At 35.2% G+C, this 22,918-nt stretch overlaps 1 protein-coding gene across 2 annotated transcripts in view; it reads right to left on the minus strand.

The window, feature by feature from the left end:
* The window catches only part of dock4a (dedicator of cytokinesis 4a), a 66,762-nt gene that overhangs the window by 26,903 nt on the left and 16,941 nt on the right, over positions 1-22,918 (minus strand). Inside the window, exons 3-20 of one of the 2 annotated variants that reach the window (XM_026202633.1) lie at positions 22,507-22,547; positions 22,230-22,285; positions 21,810-21,906; positions 20,294-20,442; positions 18,767-18,851; positions 16,963-17,114; positions 15,234-15,315; positions 14,466-14,526; positions 13,663-13,795; positions 13,448-13,536; positions 8,557-8,682; positions 7,720-7,844; positions 7,001-7,163; positions 6,760-6,866; positions 6,356-6,512; positions 3,251-3,348; positions 3,048-3,131; positions 1,907-2,007 (exon numbers count right to left, since the gene is read on the minus strand). In XM_026202633.1, coding sequence (XP_026058418.1) covers positions 1,907-2,007; positions 3,048-3,131; positions 3,251-3,348; positions 6,356-6,512; positions 6,760-6,866; positions 7,001-7,163; positions 7,720-7,844; positions 8,557-8,682; positions 13,448-13,536; positions 13,663-13,795; positions 14,466-14,526; positions 15,234-15,315; positions 16,963-17,114; positions 18,767-18,851; positions 20,294-20,442; positions 21,810-21,906; positions 22,230-22,285; positions 22,507-22,547 — 1,906 coding nt within the window. Of the gene's footprint in view, positions 1-1,906; positions 2,008-3,047; positions 3,132-3,250; positions 3,349-6,355; positions 6,513-6,759; positions 6,867-7,000; positions 7,164-7,719; positions 7,845-8,556; positions 8,683-13,447; positions 13,537-13,662; positions 13,796-14,465; positions 14,527-15,233; positions 15,316-16,962; positions 17,115-18,766; positions 18,852-20,293; positions 20,443-21,809; positions 21,907-22,229; positions 22,286-22,506; positions 22,548-22,918 lie in introns of those variants that run through there. The other variant, XM_026202634.1, reaches the window with a different exon arrangement.

The following is a 22,918-nucleotide window of genomic DNA, read 5'->3' on the forward strand; positions in this document are numbered from 1 at the left end:
ATCAGGGCGTGATGTGTAATGTACGAGTCTAAAACGCTAGGCACGTTATACTTTCACTGAAGCAAGCGAACGATCTCGGCATCAGTGCGGAAATTGAGGAACTAACTCATCTCTGCTTCATTACAGTTTGCACATATTTTTTTTGTCGCAAGCATCGATCTTCCTTCAAAATAGCGGGTAAAAGTGTCGTGCGATAACGTGCGTCATCACTACGACACGGCATTAGATCTGGCTTTTGTTCACACAGCGCTCGTCCCGGGATTGAACCCGGCAATGTTACTAGGTCCCTGACCCGGGTTCAATGCCGGAATCAATCCTGGGACGTGTTTGCTTTCACACAGAAGGCGACCCGGCAATGTTCCGGCAATTTGCTGGGTCCGGCGTGCAGTGTGAAAGGGGCTTTACAGTATACAACATCTGGAGCTCAACATAAAACACCTTTTATCTTTCTACGATACCAAACACTACTCTCCCAAAAGCATGACATGCAATTTCAGATGAACACCATAGGATTTTCTGAGTGTTTCAAAACTCATAAAATTCTCTGATGATTTTTACATGTGTAGAATGTATACTAGGGCTGGGAATTGCTAGATCTCCCGATTCTATATTGCAATATTTAGTTTGGATTTCTATAGCAATTTAAGTATATACGCAATTTGTATAAATGCAATTTGGCTCTCGATGACCAAGATGTTAATTTTTGTTTAAATACTTATTTATTTATATATAAAAAGGGTGTAATTATTATTTAACCAATGCTAACAACTCACTTAATAGCTTCAAAAATACAAATTGAAAACACAGAAAAAGTGTGGTCTCATTCAAAAGGCTTAAAGGTCCCGTTTTTCGTGCATTTTTTTTGATTGTGTTTACAGTGTGCAATATAACATATGTTCATGTTTCGCGTGTTAAAAAAAACTGTATTTTTCACACAATTCACCTATCTGTATACCACTGTTTTCACTTTCATAAAAACGGGCTGATGACTTCCTTGTTTTATGAAGTCCCTCCTTCAGAAATACATAACGAGTTCTGATTGTGCGAGCGGTTCCTGTGTTGTGATTCGACACCAGCTTTAGCGCACACTGCCCTCCTGGAAACGCGATTGGGCTAGTTTTGGACTAGTTTTGAGAAGCAAGTGGGCAGGATTTGTTTTGTTTTACATGTGGATTATAATTTTCGGGAACCGAGTTAAGCATAAATTGTAACCATTGATCTCTAAGTACAGCGTCCCTGGGAAGGCCAAACAAAGGTGATTGGACTCCGAGATGCAAATAACAGCGTTTCGACGACATTGCGACAAACACAAACGCAACTCTTCCTCTTCTCCGTCGGAGCGCAACAAGACCACGCCCCCATTTTGTGTATTCCTGTGGGCAGAGGTTAGTCAAAAAACGGTTCTAGTGATGTCATTACTGCAGGAAATAGAAGGATGTAGTCCAAACGGGTCGTTCGATGTAGGTGAATTTTGTTAAATAAAATATCTCGCTTGGCATTGAACTTTGAGCGTTATAATTTTGCAGATATTATTTATACTCTAACTACATCATTACACAATAACTAAAATTTGAAACATGGGATCACGAGGAACGGGACCTTTAAGCAATTAAATTAAAAAAAATAAATAAAAAAAAACGTGTGCGAGGTTTTTGTTTTTTCCACCAACATTTAATGATTTTTGATTATTATTTATATCTTTAGGTTGCAAGACTTTTATTTTGATGTCAATATGTCTTGCCCCCAGTCCGTTTTGACAAAGTTCACATTGTACAAGCATTTGAATTAAAAAACTAAAAACATTCTGTGCCAGCTGACATACCAAATGCTGCAGAAAGTTTTTTAACCAGTGACCATTTAAAACCATTTGTCTTATAAATCACGATTTGTAAACCCTAGTGTTTACCTGTAGGAAAGGGCACCAGCAAAGTGGTTCTCGATGTAGTTGTCCATTACAGGTTTGAAGAGCTGGAATTTGCTGTCCTGCAGCAAATTTATAACATGCACCTGAGGAGAAAATGAAAATCATTATTTCATTAAAGCTGCAAGCATATCCATAGCAATATAATTAAGCTAAATAAGTCCCTTTGACTTTGGCAGAGTGTATTTTTAATTACTGACCAGCAGAATCAAGAACAGCCAAATCACATATAAGTGTACCAGTCTCTGGTAAATCAATCATTGGTCAGTCACTCATTTGCCAGATGCAAATATCAGTAGTTGACCAATCAACCACTAAGAAATGAACTGTTAAATGAATCAAGTCTTCGAATCATCATTTTCAATCATCAACAAATCAACTCTTAATGTACATTATCCTGCCTATTAAACTAGTTTAATCATATGATATGAGGACAGGAATTATAGCGAGAAGTACAATATGAGATAAGATGAATTACCTCTGGTGAATCATATGGTAGTAAATCAATTATTAATGAATCAACTGGTATCACATCAACCATTGACACCATTGAAACAAACACTGGTGAATCAACTGTTCAAATGGTCTATGAACCTTTTAAGGTGCCATTTCAATGATGGATTTAAATTATTTTATGTGAAAAGGTGGAGGCCATGGGATATGACACATTAGAATGCAGCAAGTGGCCAATCAGAATCAGGTATTCCAGAGAACCGTGTAAAAAGTATAGTTACAGTACAAAACACTTCCCACTCAGCCCTAAAGAACACTCAATCATGCAGAGTTTGTTTAAAATCTGCTTTCTGATCTAGAAGTGCTTTGTTTTGCCTGAAATAAAGAGGATGTGAGGACAGGAGTTGGATTATAGCAAGAGAAGTCTAAGATTGATTTTATGAGTTGCCATATTTGGCATGTAACCGTGGAAACTCAGTGCAGGAGAGATGAGGAAAGCATCTTGCACTCATTAACGGCAAGAAACCATCTCCTTGCGGAAGAGATAGATGAAATTGTACGAGTTCACAGTCAAAATATGTAGAGTATCTTTGGAAACTAAAAACTTGAGAGCACTGTAGTGTCTTCCTTTCATACATTCCTATTCCTAAGGTTTGAACAGGGCAACACTCACCAGGCAATCAAACACTTTAAGTCCATACCGCTGTGGACTCTCGTCTAAAATCCCAAACATGGTGTCCAGAGTGTCGTGTAAAAACTATACAGAGACAATCAATTGTTACAGAGAGACAAAAAAGTTATTTTTGGGAAAATATTATATGCTATTTCTGCAGTTTCAGTGGTAAAAGGAGGTTGCTGTATATGTGTGGTTTATACCTTAACAATTTCAGTGCCATCAATGTCCTTCAGTTTGGAGAGGCAGTCAATGATTCTGTCCGGATGAACTCTCCATTTCAGCAGGTCCAACATTTCACCTGAAAACAATATAAGGAACATGCAATTCTGAACAAAAACTATTTGAACTGCATTATAAAGTGGCTGAATCAGTCTTTTGGCAGATCTGTTAAATCCACTGGCAGGATAACCTTTAATGAATAATCCACTAGCGAAATAACAACTAACAAATCAAATGCTGGCAAATCAACCGTTTTTATATCAGTAGTTTCCGAATAAACCACTGAATAATTAAACCAGACAAAATCAGCTGTATGCAAATAAAATGTTGACGAATATGCTGTTGACAAATCAATCGTTGATTAATCCAACACTGGCAGTTCAACTGCTGGTGAATCAAATGTTGCTGAATACATCGGTACCAAATCAAAAACTGGCTAAGCAACTGTGTGTGAATCAACCATCATCAATGGTGAATCAACTGTTGGTGAATCCACCAGTACCAAATCAAAAACTGGGAAATCACCTGTGGGTGAATCAACCATTATTAATGGTGAATCAACTGTCGGGCAAATCCACCCGTAACAATTGAACGACTGGCGAATCAACTGTAGGTGAATCGATTGGTACTGAAATTAACGACTGGCAAATCAACTACTTTAGGTCAATCCACCATCATCAACGGTGAATCACCTGTTGGTGAATCCACCAGGACCAAATAAAAACTGGCGAATCAACTGTGGGTGAATCAACCATCATTAATGGTGAATCAACTGCTGGGTGAATCCACCGGTAACAAATCAACGATTGGCGAATCAACCGTAGGTGAATCAACCATCATCAATGGTGAATCAACTGTTGGCAATTAACTGATACCAAATCAGTGATTGACACATCAACAGCTATAGGTCACTTAATTATTATCAATGGTGAATGAACTGTTGGCGAATCCACCAGTACCAAATCAACAGCTGGCGAATCAACTGTAGGTGAATCAATCGGTACTGAAATTAACAACTGGCAAATCAACTTCTTTAGGTCAATCATTCATCATCAATGTTGAATCAACTTTTGGCAAATCACTTGGTAACGGATCAGTGATTGAAAAATCAACTACTGCAGATCAATTATCATCATTGGTGAATCAATATCTAGCAAATCAACTTTTGGCAAATCAACTGGTACAAAATCAACCATTCGTAATTCAACTGTAGGTAAATCAACTGTTTAATCAAATATAGGTCAATCAACCATCATCATTAATCTATCTACCGCTGGTGAATCAACTGGTACTGAATAAATGGCTGTCGAATCAACTACTATAGGTGAATCAACTGTCAACACCAGTGAGTCAACCACTGGGAAATCAACTGTTGGCAAATCAACTGTACTTTAATCAAGCGTCTTCATATCAATCACTGGTGAACCTTTTAGGGAAGCATTCCAAACATCTACATTAAATATGCGGGATAGCTACATATGCAAGAATGACAAAAACAAAGAAATTCAACTGAAAACTTAAACGTACAACCTGACAAAAGTGTCTTTGTCTATAGTTCATACATCTCTTGATTTAGTTCAAAAATCAAGCTCAATATAAACAGCTAAACTTTAAAAAGCCTGAAGCTTTAGACTGAGTATAGATGCAATATAAACTGAATCTAACTTGGGTTCAGAGCCTTCAGTTAAATAACAGCCAGATGGCCGTTGATATGTGTGCAGTTGGGCAAAGGCACGGCAGAGCAGCAGAGACACTGGGCGAAGCTCCAAGGTCAACAGAGGCAGGTGTGGGCTCAGCCCGCTGTGATCTCCAGTCCAAACGCAGACCTCTCGGTTTTCTGCCACTGTTACCATGACATTCACCTGCTGAAGGGCTCAGATCAATATATCACAATATCAAGGTCATGAGGCAGACGAGGCCATATGGCACAGATAGAAGGTATTTCTGAAATCACCGCTCTCTAACAGACATCAGACTGGATGGGATACATCTGAGACAATCATTTCTAGGGGTGGGCCATGTACTGGTAGACACAATTAACCGGTAGAAATGTGTCAACTGGTAGAAATGTTAAACTATCATCTCTATCGTGGTTACACACTCACCTTACGTTGCTATGCTATGTGGTCACAAAAAAACAAAACTGATAAATCTGGATGTACTTGACGGTTTTATTGAAAGTAAAACAATAAAATTTGACCGAAAATATATTAATATTAAATGTCTAAATACTGCAATCACTGTTTACTTGTCTTCAGTGAGCTTGAGTTCTTTTTTCTTTTTATTTAAGATAGTATTCGTTTTTTAAAAGACCTTATTTAAAGCAAAAATAACTTTATTGTGGTAAGTGTTTCAGAAGACCTGGTCCTTCAGTACAAAGTCGGTACTAAAAACTACGTAGACTGAAGCACATGACGCTTGCAGTAATTTCAGCAGGACTATTCTGGGTCACTTCACAAGCATTTTACCATTTCATTTGAGTAAAACCATTGTCAATTTAAAGCTATTCACAGCAAACTGTCAAAATAAAAGTTCATTTTTACATAAAGGCATTGTGCTAGAAATATTACTATTATTTAGTACAATGTATGAGATACTGCGACTACTGTTGAAAAAATTTATAAAACTTATTTTTTAAAAGAAATAAATCACACAAAATTTGGGTGAAACTTGTTTACTGTTTTTCATAATTATATTATTTGTAGAAATACTTTAAATACAATTGTAAATAAGTATAAAAATGGCATTCGTTTTATTTTTTGTGACAAAAAGATTTTTGTATTTTTTTTAAATTAGCATATTTTTGTTTTGGTACCGAAATTGGTACAGTGAACTGTGGATTTCCACTGCTATCGGTACCAAATACTGAAATTTTGGTACCGTGACAACACTAATTGTGGTATATATCGTTACCATGAAATAAAATGACTTGTATCATAATATAAGATTTTGTTCATATCGCCCCCCCTCCCCTAATTTCAGCTTAATGTTTGTATGCCAGATCAGGTTTAACTTAATCTCATATCTCAAATCCACATAACTTAATTTAGTTTTTTGTCATATTGTTAGGAGGAACATCATCTCACCATTCTGAGTGAGTTTAGTGGAGCAGAGAGACGACTGGATCCAGAAAGATTCTTTGCTGTTCTTTATTGTCTGGCTGTTGCCCGGCTGGAGGCTGGCTTTGGAAAATGGCAGTTTAAGGTACCGAGCAGGATCCTGGAGATCAGCTGTCTCTTCACACTGTTGTGATGGAGACAGAGAAGTTCAAAGACCAAAAATGTCACGAACACACAACAGATACAAAGAAACCATGGATATCACTTTGTATCTATCTATCCATCCATCTATCTATCTATGATAAACAGGTATGTTTTTCCCATCCCCAAACATTATTTGTAGCAAGGATCCCATTATTTCACAAAGTTTATATATGATAAGAAGATTCATACAATTCATTCAAACAGACTGATACACAAAGAGACAGTACCTTGTGGACAATGAGCTCATGCGTTCCATCGGGCAATGGTCTCCCATCGTCCTGCATCAGAGGGACAAAAGAAAAGCCGAAAAGCTTCTTCTCACCCTTTTCCTTTGCTGCATGAACAGAGGCAAAGGTAGTTATGTGAAATGGGTCAATAATTGCAAAGCATAAAATCTCAGAAGATGGTATAGGAAGTAGACGTAAAATCAATTTTTATGAAAAAAGTGCAAGCGTAGTGGAGTCTCACTGGAGCAGTGCCTGAGCTCGAAGCGTAAGTGTGTGCCGTGAAACATCTCCAAAGGGATGGGTAGTTTGATCTGCTCGGCCCAGCGAGGGCTGTTACTGTGATACAGGACAAAAGAGCGGTGCTCATCCACTCCTGGTTCCCCAGAGCCACAACAAACCAGACCCTGACAGAGAAACAAAGAACATGAAATTGACCCCAATCACATTGAAAAAATATATTGATAGTCGTACTGTGAACCACTCAACAGTGTATGTTATTTTGAAGTAATCATGAACCATAAATGATCAATCATTTTATAAATTCTGGATCTACTGGGCCAAAAACTGAAACCAAAAATGCTTTAACTTCCCCCCCAAAAATAAATAAGCAAATAATAATAATGACAATTTGACATCACAACCATGCAAAAGCATGGATCTTTAATATTACTTAGATTATGGCCAAATATTTTTTACTTTAAATTATTTACTGACAGAAATGCGATGTAGTGAACAAATGATGAGCATTTATTTCAAAACTGGATAATACAGATTTTTTTTTTAATAACAGTATATTAAACTTCCACTTCAAGACAAGAAGAATAAAAAAGGAAAAAGACACAAGGTTGAATGCATATTACGTTAATAAACTGGATGAAAAGAATGAGAGAAAAAAAAAAATCAGAAAACTGGAATTAATTTAGACGCAAACATGACATGACATCCAATGACAGTTCTCACCTTCAGAAGTTGCCCATCACCTCCCAGCAGATAGACTGTGACTTCCACATTACGCGCCACGCTTTTTCCACCTTTCTCAAACTCACCCCTCTCAAGGGTCACATACAGGTCGTTCCTAATTTCACCTGCAGGGGAATGATAACCATATCTCAGAAATCTTTTCCACCAACACAACACTTCCAGTTATCAGCTTATCAGGAGAAGTAGCTTAAAAGGAAGTTGAGTTTTCTATTGTGTGCAGATACACTGATAAATGACCATGAATACTTTGTTTACAATGTCCTTCAAGACAATATTGTTGTATGTGTTTTTTATATAAGGCACATTCCTTTATGCATACATAAAGTCTGTGCAGGACAAGAAAACAAGCCATTTTTTATTGGTCAAACAAAGGGAAAGGACACAGGAAAAAAGATTTTGATCTTCAGGCGTGCATGTATATTGTGTGACACTGAGCATAATAAGAGCATCCTGTAAAATCAGTCCTATTTTGTATAAAATTGATTTTGTTATCTTGGTTAGATGTGTCTGTGTTAAATTATGATATCCGTATATGACACTGTTATCTCTCAAAGTTCATGGTAACTCAATAAAACCAGTATTTTGTTCCTGTAAAGCCTATATTTACTCTGCTAAGCCATTGATTAACCGCATAATGACATGATTAAACCATTACTACAAATGGCACAGAGCAGCCACATTACCATATGCTACGACTGAATGACAAAAGATATCGTAAAGCTACAGATTTCATTTGCATAACATTGCAAAACACAAATTCAATGGTAATGTGATGAACAAAAGCAGCCTAATGACAACAAAACATGATTATCCCACCTGGAATGATGATATCGGAGAAACCAAGCCTCTTAGTAATAGAGACGTTGCGGGTGAAAAGACGCATGTAATCTTTGCGAATCTGCTCCATATCCCCATGCAGGAGCTGGAGAGAGACATTAAGGCCTACAAAACAAACACAAATGCATTTCAGTGAATCTTTGTGGTAAAATCTGACAGTGTTATTCCAAATGTAAACAGAGAACCACCATAAGTGTCTGCCAACAAAAACAGCTGGATTTGCTGTTACTGTACTGTATGTAGAGAAAGCCTGGAAGAGAAAATAATTCTAATAATTTATCATTCAGTCTCAAAAATCACTCACTAATGTGGTAATATATTGGGGAGAGGGGCAAAAAACAAATAAATATATAAAAATAGTCATACAACTTATAAAAACAGGATTTTATTACGAAATATAACAAAGATCTCACAATGAAACACATTTGCCTTTAAACTGTTTTCAGAGGAAAAGTCACAATAGTGAAATTTCAGCAAAATTTGCCAATAATTGTCCACTGTCAATAGTGTAGTGATGCGCAGTGGTATGAGAAATGTTTCTTTCTCATGCAAAAAGTCTTGTAAATTACCTAGATTTCACCTGCAAAATAAAAAAAAGTTTAATCTGTAACAAATCTATATGTTTTTTCCCCTTTGGCTTCAATATCACTTCCACCCTGTTACTTTTGTACAATCCCCCAAACTTGACTGTTCTTTTTATGACATCATCCACCAGGAAGTGACATCAGTTTTTGGTGGGAAGACAACAGCACACACGTCAGTAAGTATTAGCAAAAATATGGTCAATTTAGTATTTGTCTCTCTTTAAAACATCCTGCTTGATAACATTATTACCCTCATATTATCAATATTTCAAAACACGTTTTAAGTAACAGTTCACCCAAAAATTATGTAACCATTTACTTACCCTCATGTCTTTCCAAACATGTATGATTTTCTTTAGTGGAATGCAAAAGAAGGTATTTTGGGTTTGGGGTTGTATTTTATGTCCATACTATGGAAATCAATAGGACCCAAAACCATCTGGTTGCCAACATTCTTCAAAATATCTTCTTTAATGTTCCACAGAAATCATATAGGAACAACACAAGGCTGAATTTTAATTATTGGTGGGAATATCCCTAAATAAACAATGAAAATTAACTCCAACTTGAAAGTCAGTCCCTCTAAACAAGTAAATTTGTGTTTTATTTCCACCCTATACTGGTAATAAAAAAAAAACAAGCAATTTCATTTATTTTTCTAAAGTTGGAGTTCAAAAGGTCCTGCATAACAGGAATGATGCAGCTGTCTCCTGATTAACTTAATTATGGGTAATCCGGTACCTTAATCCCCATTTGTATCATTTGTGCTTGTTAGATCATATTGTGTTCCACCACACTTAATGACAAGCATTTCTCTGCCTCCCTCATTAATGAACTGATGAAAACCAATGATTCTGACATCCGTGCACTAGATTTACACTCTAAAGTCCCAAGTCTCTTTGAAGAAACACTTTGTTTCTCGAGTAATTTCATCACAAAGCCCAGCTAGATGTTGAGTTCTTGCACATGGAAATTTCACCCATTCCCATTCCTTCATTTGTCTAAACGACTTTCATCTCAAATATAACCCTGCTGTACATCTGCTGAGGGACACAGCCTGTGGTTTAGATTGACATGAGCGAAACGGCATAATCTCCTTCCTGCTTGATCGGCTTTTTAGACTCCCTCCATTTTTTTATCTGGCCCTCTTCTTCAAGCTTAATCCCTTCGATGTCTTCCTCAGGGTTTTTGACTCCTTCGTTTTGCAAGAAAGCTGTCTCATACTTCACAAACAGCAAACATAGCAGGGACATTTTTCTGTTTCAGATTGAATAGATGAGGTTTGATGGGTTTAGAAGCTCTGGAAGCATCTATAAAGCCATGGATTCATTATGGTTTCATAATATATTCAGAGTAAGCTGCCTACACGAGTGAAACCATCAGCAGTCCATTCATTTTGAAACCACTTGCGAGATGATGCACACCAAGATTACATAACTACTACTCCACCACCTCCACAAAACATGGCATCAACAACACAACACCATGCACTCAGAAACCCCTACTTCATCTTTCATCTGTTAGCCTTTTTAAACCTAACACGAAGATTGTTGTTTCTTTATTCCTGTTCATTTTTTTGACCCAGCAACAAAATCAATAACAGTTATTTGGGTTTTATCCAAGCGATTAGCTATAAGAGCTGGCGATTTGGCCATTAAAACATCTCAAGTGACAACAATGTCATTAAAAGGCTCAACTGCTCTCTGTGCACAAGATCGATATGGCGTTTGTAGTCCACACTGATAGCCGATGAGTGTCACTGGTAAATAGCTACTAATGGTCATCAATTAAAAAGATTTAACATTTAGTGTAACTGAATTACTGCAGATGGCAGGATGGCATTTACAAGCTGATTGAGATCAGGTTTTTTCTGATCTAGCTGAATGAATTACAGGTCTGTGTTTGTGGCTTCTCTGTTAAATGTTGTTCAAAATTCCCATCCCATTTTAAAGTGCAGAGACATGTATAAGTAAGCCATTGTATAGATTCTTCCAAAAAGTTTAAGATCGGCACTTACAAAATAAAGCCAAACAAAACATAACCAAAAAAAACCCAAATAAAATAAAATAATAAAAGCCAAGCCAAGCTAAGCCAAAAACAAAAAACTAAACAAATAAAACAACAAAACAAAGCAAAGTGCAAAATAAAAGGAAAAACTGCAAGAAAACTAAACGAAGCCAAAAATCAAATAAAACAATAAAAGCCAAGCAAAGCAAACATCAAGCCAAGCCAAGCAAAACAAAAAACAAATAAAACAAAAACAAAAAGCCAAGCAAAACAGTATAGCCACACAAAGCGCAAATCAAAACAAAAAACAAAACAAAGCCCCCCCCCCCCCCCCCCCCAAAAAAAAAACAAGCCAAACCAAAACAAAGCAGTTGGCTTGTAATTAAAAATATTGTTAGAAAACAAAATTGAACAAAAAACTAAACTTAACAGAAAATAGAAAATATAATATAAAAACATCATAGAACATCATAGAGATTACATAGAAGACAGTGTTTTTAATTTGGGGCAGTAAACAATCACCTAACAAACAATGCGGCCACCACATACTGCATCAACAAGGCTCGCAAAATTTTTTAATCTGTTGTAGCCCTTCAAGCAGGCCTTCTTCACACTATGGTAGCCCAAAATGAATTTAACTAGCCAGAAAAAAAAGAAAGAAAAAAAGATATTGACCGAACTTCATTGCGGACAAAATCAGCATGACTGAAAACTTCAGTGATTATATTTTGTATTCAAATAATAAGTTAGGAGTGTAGGGCTGCAACAGATCACATATCTCACAGTTTGATCATATTGTGGGATGACCAAAAACTAGTAACATAACTAAAAAGGTCAAACATTGTTAAGGAAATCTTATCAGTAATTAATAAAATAAGAACAAATTACAAAGAACTAATTATTCAAGATAGCTCATCTGGCGTTTTGGTAGCTTGACTGGAAAACACAATAGCCCTGGGACACTAGGCTTGGCTAGCCACAACAGAACAGATAAGCATTCTTCATGTTTTCTTCAGAAAATGTATAAAGAACGTTTTTCTTGCGAACTGATATGGTGCACAGGAATTATAGACTTCACCTTTTAATCCACTGCAAGTAAAAGAAACCACCACTTTTGAAATAAATGATAATAAGTAGCTATTAACATGCATTCTATTATGACAAATGCCCAACCCTAAAATTGAAAGTGGCCATGACTGTTTGAGTCATGCAGACGTCATAAAAACAAAAGCGGCTGAATAACAGCTCTCCTCTGTCTCTCTGTTGAATTCACTCTGGCAGACGATTTGAATGCGTGCTTCGGCTGCTGCTCAGAACCTGTTGCTAGGAGAGACCCCAGCATTTCTCTGTAAAGAGTTCTGCTATTTATGTCTAAAGAGCATGAAGAAAGGAAATTCTGCAGCATAATTTGGTGCCATTTGAATATGTCAATTAAATAAATCACTCGGTTCAACATTTTCAGAAAAACACTGTTGCTATGACAGAAAAAATGTTCTTTAAAAGGGAAAGTTCAGCCGAAAATGGAAATTCTGTGCATTGTACAGTAGACTAAACCTTCTGCTCTTAAGTTGAAATTTCTCATTATGTAGAAAGAAAGGACATTGGTAGTGTTGCTATCGTCAACAAAACTTATGAATAAATATCATCGTCAACAAACCTTTATCACGTAACGAAAACGAGACGTGTCTGGAATGGAGGTATTCTTGAGTCTATAAGGTAACAATAATATAATAAGATAACCTTTTGGTTTCATCTATACTACTAGGTACTTATACTATACTGACTGGGTTAAATGGAATTGCATTACTAAAAAGGCAAGGCATAACTAAAATAATCATGCATCATTCTAAAGCAATTAATAAAATGCTCAGACTTTAAGTTGACTAAAACTTGACTAGAATAAAAAGAGTATGAACGTGACGTAAAGCTAATAAAAACTAAAATGACAGCTTCACACAAAGACTAGACTAAAACTCAAATTAAAACAGGCCGCCAAAAACAACACTATATTAAATTTAAATTTAAAAATTACAATTTATGTATTTAGCAGACACTTTTATCCAAAGCGAATTACAGTACAGAATTCAGGATATCAATTTTTACCTATCATGTTTTCCTGGGGAATCGAACCCCCAACCTTGCGCTTGATAACACAATGCTCTACCACTTGAGCTACAGGAACACTACATACTGGTTTGGAATGACATGACATTGTGTTCATATGTATAATTTTTTTGTTGAATTATCCCTTTAAGAAGACAATCAAAATGAAATCTTACCTGTATTTGAGCCAATATGGCTGTATCGTGAGCTGACCTTCCTGATAATACTGTCATGGATTTGGTACCACTCACTTTCTGCATTACATCTGTAAACATAATGTGGCATTAGTTTGCTATATATTTCAACAATTTATAGGCTGTGTGATATATTTGAATATCGTCACAATATATTTTCCTGGCAATATGTAATGAATGAAATTTTGAATACTCACGAGTAAATCTTCAGCAAGTGATCATCCTTGAAGTCAGCTGTTAACAGGTCAGCCACACTAATCACGGCACAACCGTATGGACGCTTGTACTGCGTGTTACTCACACTCTTCTTCTCACCTGCGACCATTCGCCCTGTGGACACACATATTGAGGCTCACACACTGCTTTTATGAGAATACATAACAAGCTAACAGAAAACATGTAACAGAAGTTTTCTTATTCTGCCTCAAAAAACATATAGCACTGTCACAAGCTTGACATAATGTGTCATGTGACACAACTAACACACGTTAACACAGTTTTATGTAGCTCTTATGGCAGAATGATTATTTAGAATGATATTCAGAATGATATTTTATATATATATATATATATATATAATAACATTTGAAACACAAAATACAGTAAACATACCAAAAACACACAACGAATACTTCCCAGTCCACAGTGACATGAATTACATACATGCAAATGAGCATTAATCTATACTATCACAGAATCTGTACCGGTGCAGGCCATGCATGTAGCAACGACTGCTACACAGACACAAAGGTGACGTTTACAGACAAAGACACCATCTTGGTAACAACCAACTTGAAGTGGCCTGTCATTCAGCCCTTATAATGCTGCCATTACTATTGACAAATACATCTGACGTAATCTGTCAATAAAAATCTTAAAGCACTATCAAGCAGTGCACTATCAAGTTGAGAAATCCATATGACACCTATGATAGAGATTCACTAAGGCATTATGACAGGTCACACGGCGAGAAAATGTATGTGTATCCAACAGCTCTTACCTATTCTAAAAATATGAGCTACAACATACACATCTTTGCGAAGATCACTACTTCCCAAATCCTTAAAAAAAGACAAATGTTTTATTGAGCAATATTTACTAGATTCCATGTACCAAACATTCTCTAAACCTATGCTTTTAAAAGTTACTATTTAAACAATCAAATAAAATATGTCAATTAAATATGCTCATTTATTGCTATTAAATACATAAAAACAATGCAATGCAGTAAAATGAAAAAAAAAAAAAAGAACTAGCAAAACGAAAGATGACAGAAATAACCAAACCAAACAAAAGTGAACTAATAAAACAAAACAAACAAACAAATAACAAAAAACAACAACAACAAAAAAAGAAAGAACTAAAACAAAACAAGTTAAACAAAACACAGGTTTTCCTGATATCCTGATAAAGAGTGAAACAATAAAATATTTTGACATCCAAAGCCTATTTTTGTAATGTTGATTCAATGATCTGCTTGTGTACCACAAAAATATAAATTTACTTACATAATCTAAATTTGGGGGCTTTTCAGAGCGAGTAGTGATAAATGTGATTATTGCAATGAATGTGATTAATAACTCAATGTCAATATGTTTTATATATTGTCATATATTTATTGTCATATAGATTTTATCAAATGACAGTCTTACTCTAGATATTTACAAATGATAACTGTTTAGAAAATGCATCTCAGATCCATTGCCAAAGCAAATGAAAAATGTCCAAGGACAAGCCCTTGGTGCACCCCAAAAAAGTACATACTTACAACAAAGAGTGTACACTGCCTCTCAGTCTTCTCTGGAGACTTTGGTAGCCCTTGCTTATTGAGGCGCACAAAGAATCTCTCACTGCACAGACAGACAGAAAGAGAGAGAGACCGTTAGGTTCACCACAAACACGCCATGGAGCATAAGGAAACACAGCAAGACTGGTGCGAGCACAAGTGTGTACATGTGCATCCACAACTGCATGTGTTAGTGCATCTCCTCTGACACTAGTGCTAGGTAATTACAAGGAGAGGCCCATTGAGGCTCAGTATCTCCTCAATTCTCCTTCACTTTCACTAAGTGCCCTGGGGCGCCACTCATTCTGAATAATTTACAACGAGGAGGAGTGCCTGAACAGTACACCCCCTAACATGAGTGTAGAGAGAGAAGGATGGAGAGAAAAAGACAGAAACCAATGAAAAATTCAACAAACACATCAAGGCCGTAGTTCCGTCATGGATGTGAAACTAAAACATCCCTCAGGCTAATGTATGCAGGATGGAGAGCAGTAAACAGATGCACTGACGTCACAGCCGAATTTAATTTCAGATATTAGTTCCCAGTAGCAGTGCAATCAACGTAATAGTCTGATATCGTCATACATATATACGCTAGGTAAATGCATTGACGGATGACTGGTTGGGCTTGGAGACGTCTTTCAGACAGTTAGAAGTAATACAGAGATTCATAATTAATGACATTGTGGTCAGACTGAATCGATTTTTGGGATTTTTATTGCTGGATCTAACGGACAACTTAGTGAGTAGTCAATATGAAAGCCTTTTATTGCATTCAAACCTATAACCTTTCTCATTACCAAATCAAATGTTTAACGAAAATGTATTTATTTATTTATTTATTTATTTATTATTTATTTATTTATTGAAAGGGTTAGTTCACCCAAAAATGAAAATTATCTCATGATTTACTCACCCCCAAGCCAAAGTAGGTGTATATGATTTTATTCTTTCAGATAAATACAATCAGATTAATATTAAAAATGTCCTGGGGCTCTTCCAAGCTTTATAATGGCAGTGAATGGGTGTCGAGATTTTTAATTCTAATGACGTAGGTGCAGAATAAACTCCAGTAAGAATATGCTAGTCTTGCGAGAACCAAGTTTTGTTCACAGCAATCGAAAATTGGCTTTGGATTATCGAAATCCTCTGACATTTTCTTTTACAAAACCTTGTTTTGTACTTCTAATTTGTGACTGGTGTTTTGTTTTGTTTTGTTCTCTCCTCTGTGCTTCTGCATTTGTCACTTCTCACCGGAGCTCACGCTACGCCTATGTCATCCGCTGGAAAGCCATTATTTTGTTGAACTCACATACGACAATTAGCACCAGCTAGAGATTATGGTTTATCAAATTTATTAAATTACACAAATGTGCTACTTTGCTTCAGAAGGCCTTTATTAACCCCCTGATAAGTCATATATGCCTAAGATGGCTTAAGGATGAGTAAATCATAGGGAAATTAAAATTTTTGGGTGAACTATCCCTTTACGTATGCAATAAGATATTTTGAAGAACGTTTCAGTTTTTCATACAAGGAAAGTCAATGGGGTCCATAGAAAAACAACACTGGACCCCACTGACTTTCTACAGAAGAAAGAATGTCATACAGGTTTAAACAACATAAAAATGATATATTCAATGATTGCCTGATTTTTTAATTGAAGTGAACTTAAGACTTGTGATTGGGTGTCTAGAATTGGAGATGGCACCTGATTGGTCGCATTTCCCTGCTGTCATAGACCGAGTAGAAGACTTCCAGCTCCTCCCCCAGGTTTGAACTCATCATGCTCTTCATCTGAAGGAACAGGTGGTGCATACTGGCCTGCGGGGGAGCCTCGCGTCTACGATGACGTCTCTCCATCTATTCAAAAGAAACCAAAATATAATCATTAATCATTATGAGGACAGAGACATTTCCAACAACACAATCTAACAGCCACCAATTTCACCAGCACTACAGCAGCTCATGTTGTATATTTGTGTTAAAATACATAAACAAAAATCAATACTGCTGAAATGCATAATTTATATTGAATGTAGTGAGTAAAGCTTTATGTAACCTATGTATTTCTTCACTATAAACCATATATATCAAATTACAATAAATGTTATTACATCATTACATTACATAATGTAATAACAGATCATTAAAACCCTAGCACTGTGGCTTCATCTTTAAGCTTTGGACCCTCAATGTGTTCTTCTGAACAGAAAGATCCTTCAAAATGGCAATTGACCCTGGAGACGCCACACTGGTGTCTTTTTTGCTTGCGCCCTCACTTCCCACTATCCTCTCTTTAAACGCTCTCTCTAGTCTAGTGCATCCACACCCACATCTTTTTCTCTTTAGTGTCTTTCCTTCCTCCTTTAACCCCTACCCCCACACCTCTGCCCACCTATGGACCAGTGGAAACTGGGACACGTGTGGTCAGGCCTGCAGCTGAGAGAAAAAGACAGAGAATTTGGTGAATCTTAACTATACTGGTATTGTCTTACTAGCTCTCTTTTAAAAATCTACTGAGCTAGGCAGCATTTTAAGACATTACAGATGCTTTCCTGATAAAAAAAAAGCTTTGCTTCATAATGCAGCCTATGAAGATCCTTTTCTTCTGACCGAATTCTAATGCAGAAATCTATGTTTCCTTTGCAAAGAATGCAATTCCATAGCAATTATCTTTTTTTTTTCATATATACTATTATTCATTCAGTACTGAGAAGTATAGATAAAATAGTTAATTATAGATAAAAAAGTAGTATAGATAAAAAATAAACGGTTAATTCAAAAATAAATTTAAAAAAATATTTTACAACTATATTATAGTTAATAAAAAACTGTCTATTTAAAACATCAAGACTAATTCATAGTTAAGTATTTAAAACAATAAAATAATAATAAGTAAAAAAAAAATTTTATACAAACAATAAAATATAAAATAAAATAACAAAATAATTAATTAACTAGTTAAAATAAAAATAAAATAATATAACATCAAATGTTCTGTGAGTTGGAATGTTCCCTCAGCAGGCAGCTGTTTATGTCGGTAGTAGGCGGCTAACTAGGTTTTGTAACAGATATCATATTGCAGAGATCTGTACACAGGCATGTTGTGGCTTTGGGAGATATGAACCAATTGCACCAATGATGATGCATGTTTTCCAAATTATAAGGGCAGGAAACTGCATCTGTGAAGTGTCTCTGCAGTTTGCAAACAGCCTGTTAATGCGCCATTTAGCATTTCTCTCTTGTCCTTAATTACTATCATTTCCTTACACACAGGCGACTGGAGGTATGTGTGTGTGTGTGTGTGTGTCTTTGTTAAAAAAAGAGGACGAAGCACTCGAGAGAAAGCCTTGGCGTCAGGTCGAGCTGCAGTTGCCATAGTAACACAGCAAAGAATATGGGTGGCAGATGAGGGAGGTGCAGTGACTCATGGGTAATGGGAATGTGTGTGTGTGTGTGTGTGTGTGTGTGTGTGTGTGCATGTACGTGAGCGTGAATGTATGAATACCCACCAGCCGATACAGCTCTGTGATGCTGATCTCATCGGGGTCCACCATGCTGAAGTCCCTCCTGGGGACCAGATCCAATCCCAGCTGCCTGTCACACACATAAACACACATTTAGATTCTACCCATCAAATCCCTCCATCATTATTATAATGATGTATATTCCATCTTGTTTTATTTTAGCACAGTTCTCTGATTTAAACAACAAAATATAAAAATACAGATTTTGTTATTGATATTTTTTATTTCATAGACACATATATATTTGATATTAAATACAAATATACACAATATTGACTTTTTATTATCAAAAATATATACAATATAAATAATAAATGCATAACAAATAAGTATTGTGACAACCCTATTTGTAATTATTTATTAAATTGCATTATATAAAATTAATTATTTGCAATTAAATCATTATCATTATCATAAATCATAATCATTATCAAATTATTATACTGTAAATAAATCATTATTGAAAAAAAAGTGCAATAAACACAAAATTTGGTTCATTTTTCTGTCATTATTTGATTTTTACAAATTTTGTAATTGTTTTGTAATCACCAGCTTTTGTCTTGGTTGTTATAAACATCAGGCACTATGAAATTTGATTGAAAAAATTCTTAATTATATATATTATATATAAAAATATTACTTAATTAATGAAAAGCATGTCTGATCAACTAAATCCATAAAACTTAAACAATGTAACAATTTATAAAAAAAAATAAAAAAAATAAATAAAGGATAGTTGATGAAATTGTATTTTTTTGTCGCACAAATATGTACAATATACACCTATATTTTTATTTGTGTTAATTCATCTTTTGGCAAATAAAATGCTGCACAACAGAGGTTTTAATTCGAAACATGGCTGTAAAATAGTTGAATTTGTTTGATTTCCCTTAAAATATGACATAAATATCACCTCCACTTTTGTTTAATTCATCCAAATTTTGTCAAATTCTGTGACCTTGCACTTTATACAGCACATTCCATTTTTTGACCAGATTCCATGATTCTGTCCATATTTTCCCCCTTTCGGAAATCACAGGTTGCTACACACAACAATAACCCAAGTTATTTTCACCTTCACAAAGCATGAATCAAATGTGAGAAGAATCCAATTCATTGTAAACCCTCCAAAAAACGACTATGTACTGAAAGACACCAAAAAACCATACGTAACACGTCCCACTCGTTATTACCATCTGCAAATTATTTATTTTTTTAGAAAAACCACATATATATGCTTTCAAGCGCATGGCTGACAGATTGGCCAGCATTTGCCGGCAGTTGATCATCGCTGTCCCCACCACGGCGTTCCACCCACTGTCTTTTTGTGTACTGCACAACACATTCGCTGAAAATCACTGAAAAAATACACAGTGTGCCAAAGACAGGAAAGCCAAACTCTAATGGCATAAATGAATGAAACTGAATGATTCTGCAAGGCTTTGAAGCTGTCACACAACCTTCCTGACAATGACAGTGTTTGTATTTGTGGTGTGTGACTGTGTAACTCACTCGTTTCCCCAGTCCAGCCGTGCCGTGATGTGCTGTTTGATGTCACTCAAGCGGTCGTGAGTGAGGTGGCCCACCAGAACCTGCTGTCGCAGCTCCAGAATCTCATTCATCACATGCCACAGTCTGTGAAAAAGATCCCCTTCGTTCCTCTGAGAGACAGAGAAAAAACATGAGTGGGTGACAGAGAAAGTGTGTTCACCTTTTTAATTAAATGAGTTTAAGAAAAGGATATAGTTGGCACAGTTTGGGCAGAAACAGTTTTCAGACTACATCTTATTAATTAATACATGCCAAGCTCTAAATGAATACAACTTGTCCTTGGGTAAATGAAACTGAATTACTGGCCAGTTGCCTGGTAACTTTTTTTTCAGTTATTTGTTTTACAATGCAATGGTTAAAACAAATCACAATACAATATAAGATTGCACACAAGCAACATGAAACAAAGAGAGAAAAAAAACAAACAAGAACATTTTAGTAACTGTCATGTACATCAATACACATTTTATTCTTTTTTTTTCTAATTAATACATAATTGTAAATATTGTGTGTGTATATATATATATATATATATATATATATATATATATATATATATATATACTGTATGTCTTATTAATATGTAATTTTATATATTTTATTTTATTTTTATATATTTACATATTTTTTAATCTAATAAATAAACACAATTTTATTTTATCTATCATCCATCTATCTACATAATTTTTTCAGTATTCTTTGATGACTAGAAAGTTCAAGACATCTTTTATTTCAAATGTTTTGTAACTTTGCAAATTACTGTCAGTTTTGATCAATTTAATGCATTCTTGATAAATAAAAATATGAATTTCTTTTTTTTTTTTTTTTAAGAACTTTTAAAGAGGTAATATTTAGTTATTTATTTAATTTTAAGAAACAATGCAAAATACAGTTTGGGCAAATACAGGTTCCCAGACAATTTTAAACTGAAAGATTTATTTTTGCAATTACCAGATAAGTAATAAAAACATCCCTAGTTAAAAAGTAATATATGTAAGATACATTTATGTCATATTAAGTATAGTTCAAATCTATTAACATATTTACTGACATTATAACACTTGAGATATGCTGATGGAAAAATATAATGAAACTTTATTTGGAGTATTACTTGTAACTTAATTTCTTAATATTAAGTCTAAAATGTGTTTTAATATCTCCATTGATGAAGACTGTATGCTCTTTAAATAATATTGGTCTTTAAAGATATTTAAAGTTTCCTAAAGTACAACAGTTCCACTTTAGCACAATCAGATATATCAAATCAAATAAAGACCACATTTTAAATATTCATATAACATTAAATAAAATATAAAAAAATCATACTTCTAGATTTTTAATGACCTTGGAATGTAAAAATATTTATTTCTGAATAGATCACTAACAAGACTAATAATAAAAATAGGAACTTACAAATGAAATGTCCACAGTTAAAGCAACTGCATTTGTTCAGCGCAGCACAATGAGTGATATTTACCATGTAGAGCTGCTTCCACATGCTGCCCCAGTCTCTCAAGGTCATAGTTATCTCTGTAATGACCGAGTCCTCGGTGGGAATGACCGTCTCAAACTGCCTGCAGGACATGACACACAATCACACACACACACACACACACACACACACACACACACATCTGAATGAGCCCCAGGTGGAGAGCAGCGACCTCACATGACCCTGAGGAGTAACACTGACTCATAAGGACGTGTCCGCAAACACACTTGCAATGGCTTGTGGGATAGCAAAGGCTACTGTCACTTCAATAGAGCAGACGTGTCATTTTGGATTGATATACAGTATTATTCGTTGCATAATGCAATAAAATGTAAGAAATTTTTGATTTATGTTTTTAATTGATTCAGATGTGTAAATATACTCGTTTTTTTCATGGACTCGTACCCTTTGTTCTTGACGTGGGCATTCTTGAGGTGAATATAGGAGCTTGGGAATATTCCCTGGGAGAGACAAGGAAAAGTTATTTAATGAGCCAATTACTGCATGTAAACACACAAGAGTAAACGGACATGCACTGTCGTCTGCGTAGAAATGTACTGAGAGTCAAAGCAGAGGACGAAAATACAGAAAAACAGAAAAAAACGGACAGAAATATAGAAATCATTGAAATTTTTGCACATTTACGAAGTCAAACGTAAAGTAAAATTAAGATTGTTCTCACCTTTACGTTTGGATTCTTTATGATGAATCCTCTGAACCATCCTGCAAAATTATATTTAATCTCATTTCATATTTCAACAGCAGAATGCAGAGCGTATTAAACACTTCCAACTGTTTCAACTTTAAGTGTGTGGTACAAAAATGAACTGGTTTCACAGAGTGTTTCTTCAACTTTGACCATGTGGAACATGCTCAGTGTGAAAAGAGCGGTTTATGAGAGTTGTATTTGTACATGTATTTTTACACAATAAAAATTGTTAAACATTACATATTAAAAAATCTAATAAAAATAAGTAAAATATTTAATATAGTGCTGTCAAAAGAAAAATAAACGTTGTTTTTTTTTGCATAATGCATGTGTGTGTACTGTGTATATTTATTATTTATACATAAAGACACACATGTAAAGTATG

The sequence above is a fragment of the Carassius auratus genome, chromosome 25, assembly GCF_003368295.1.
Source record: "Carassius auratus strain Wakin chromosome 25, ASM336829v1, whole genome shotgun sequence".
In the NCBI taxonomy this organism is placed as follows: Eukaryota; Metazoa; Chordata; class Actinopteri; order Cypriniformes; family Cyprinidae; genus Carassius; species Carassius auratus.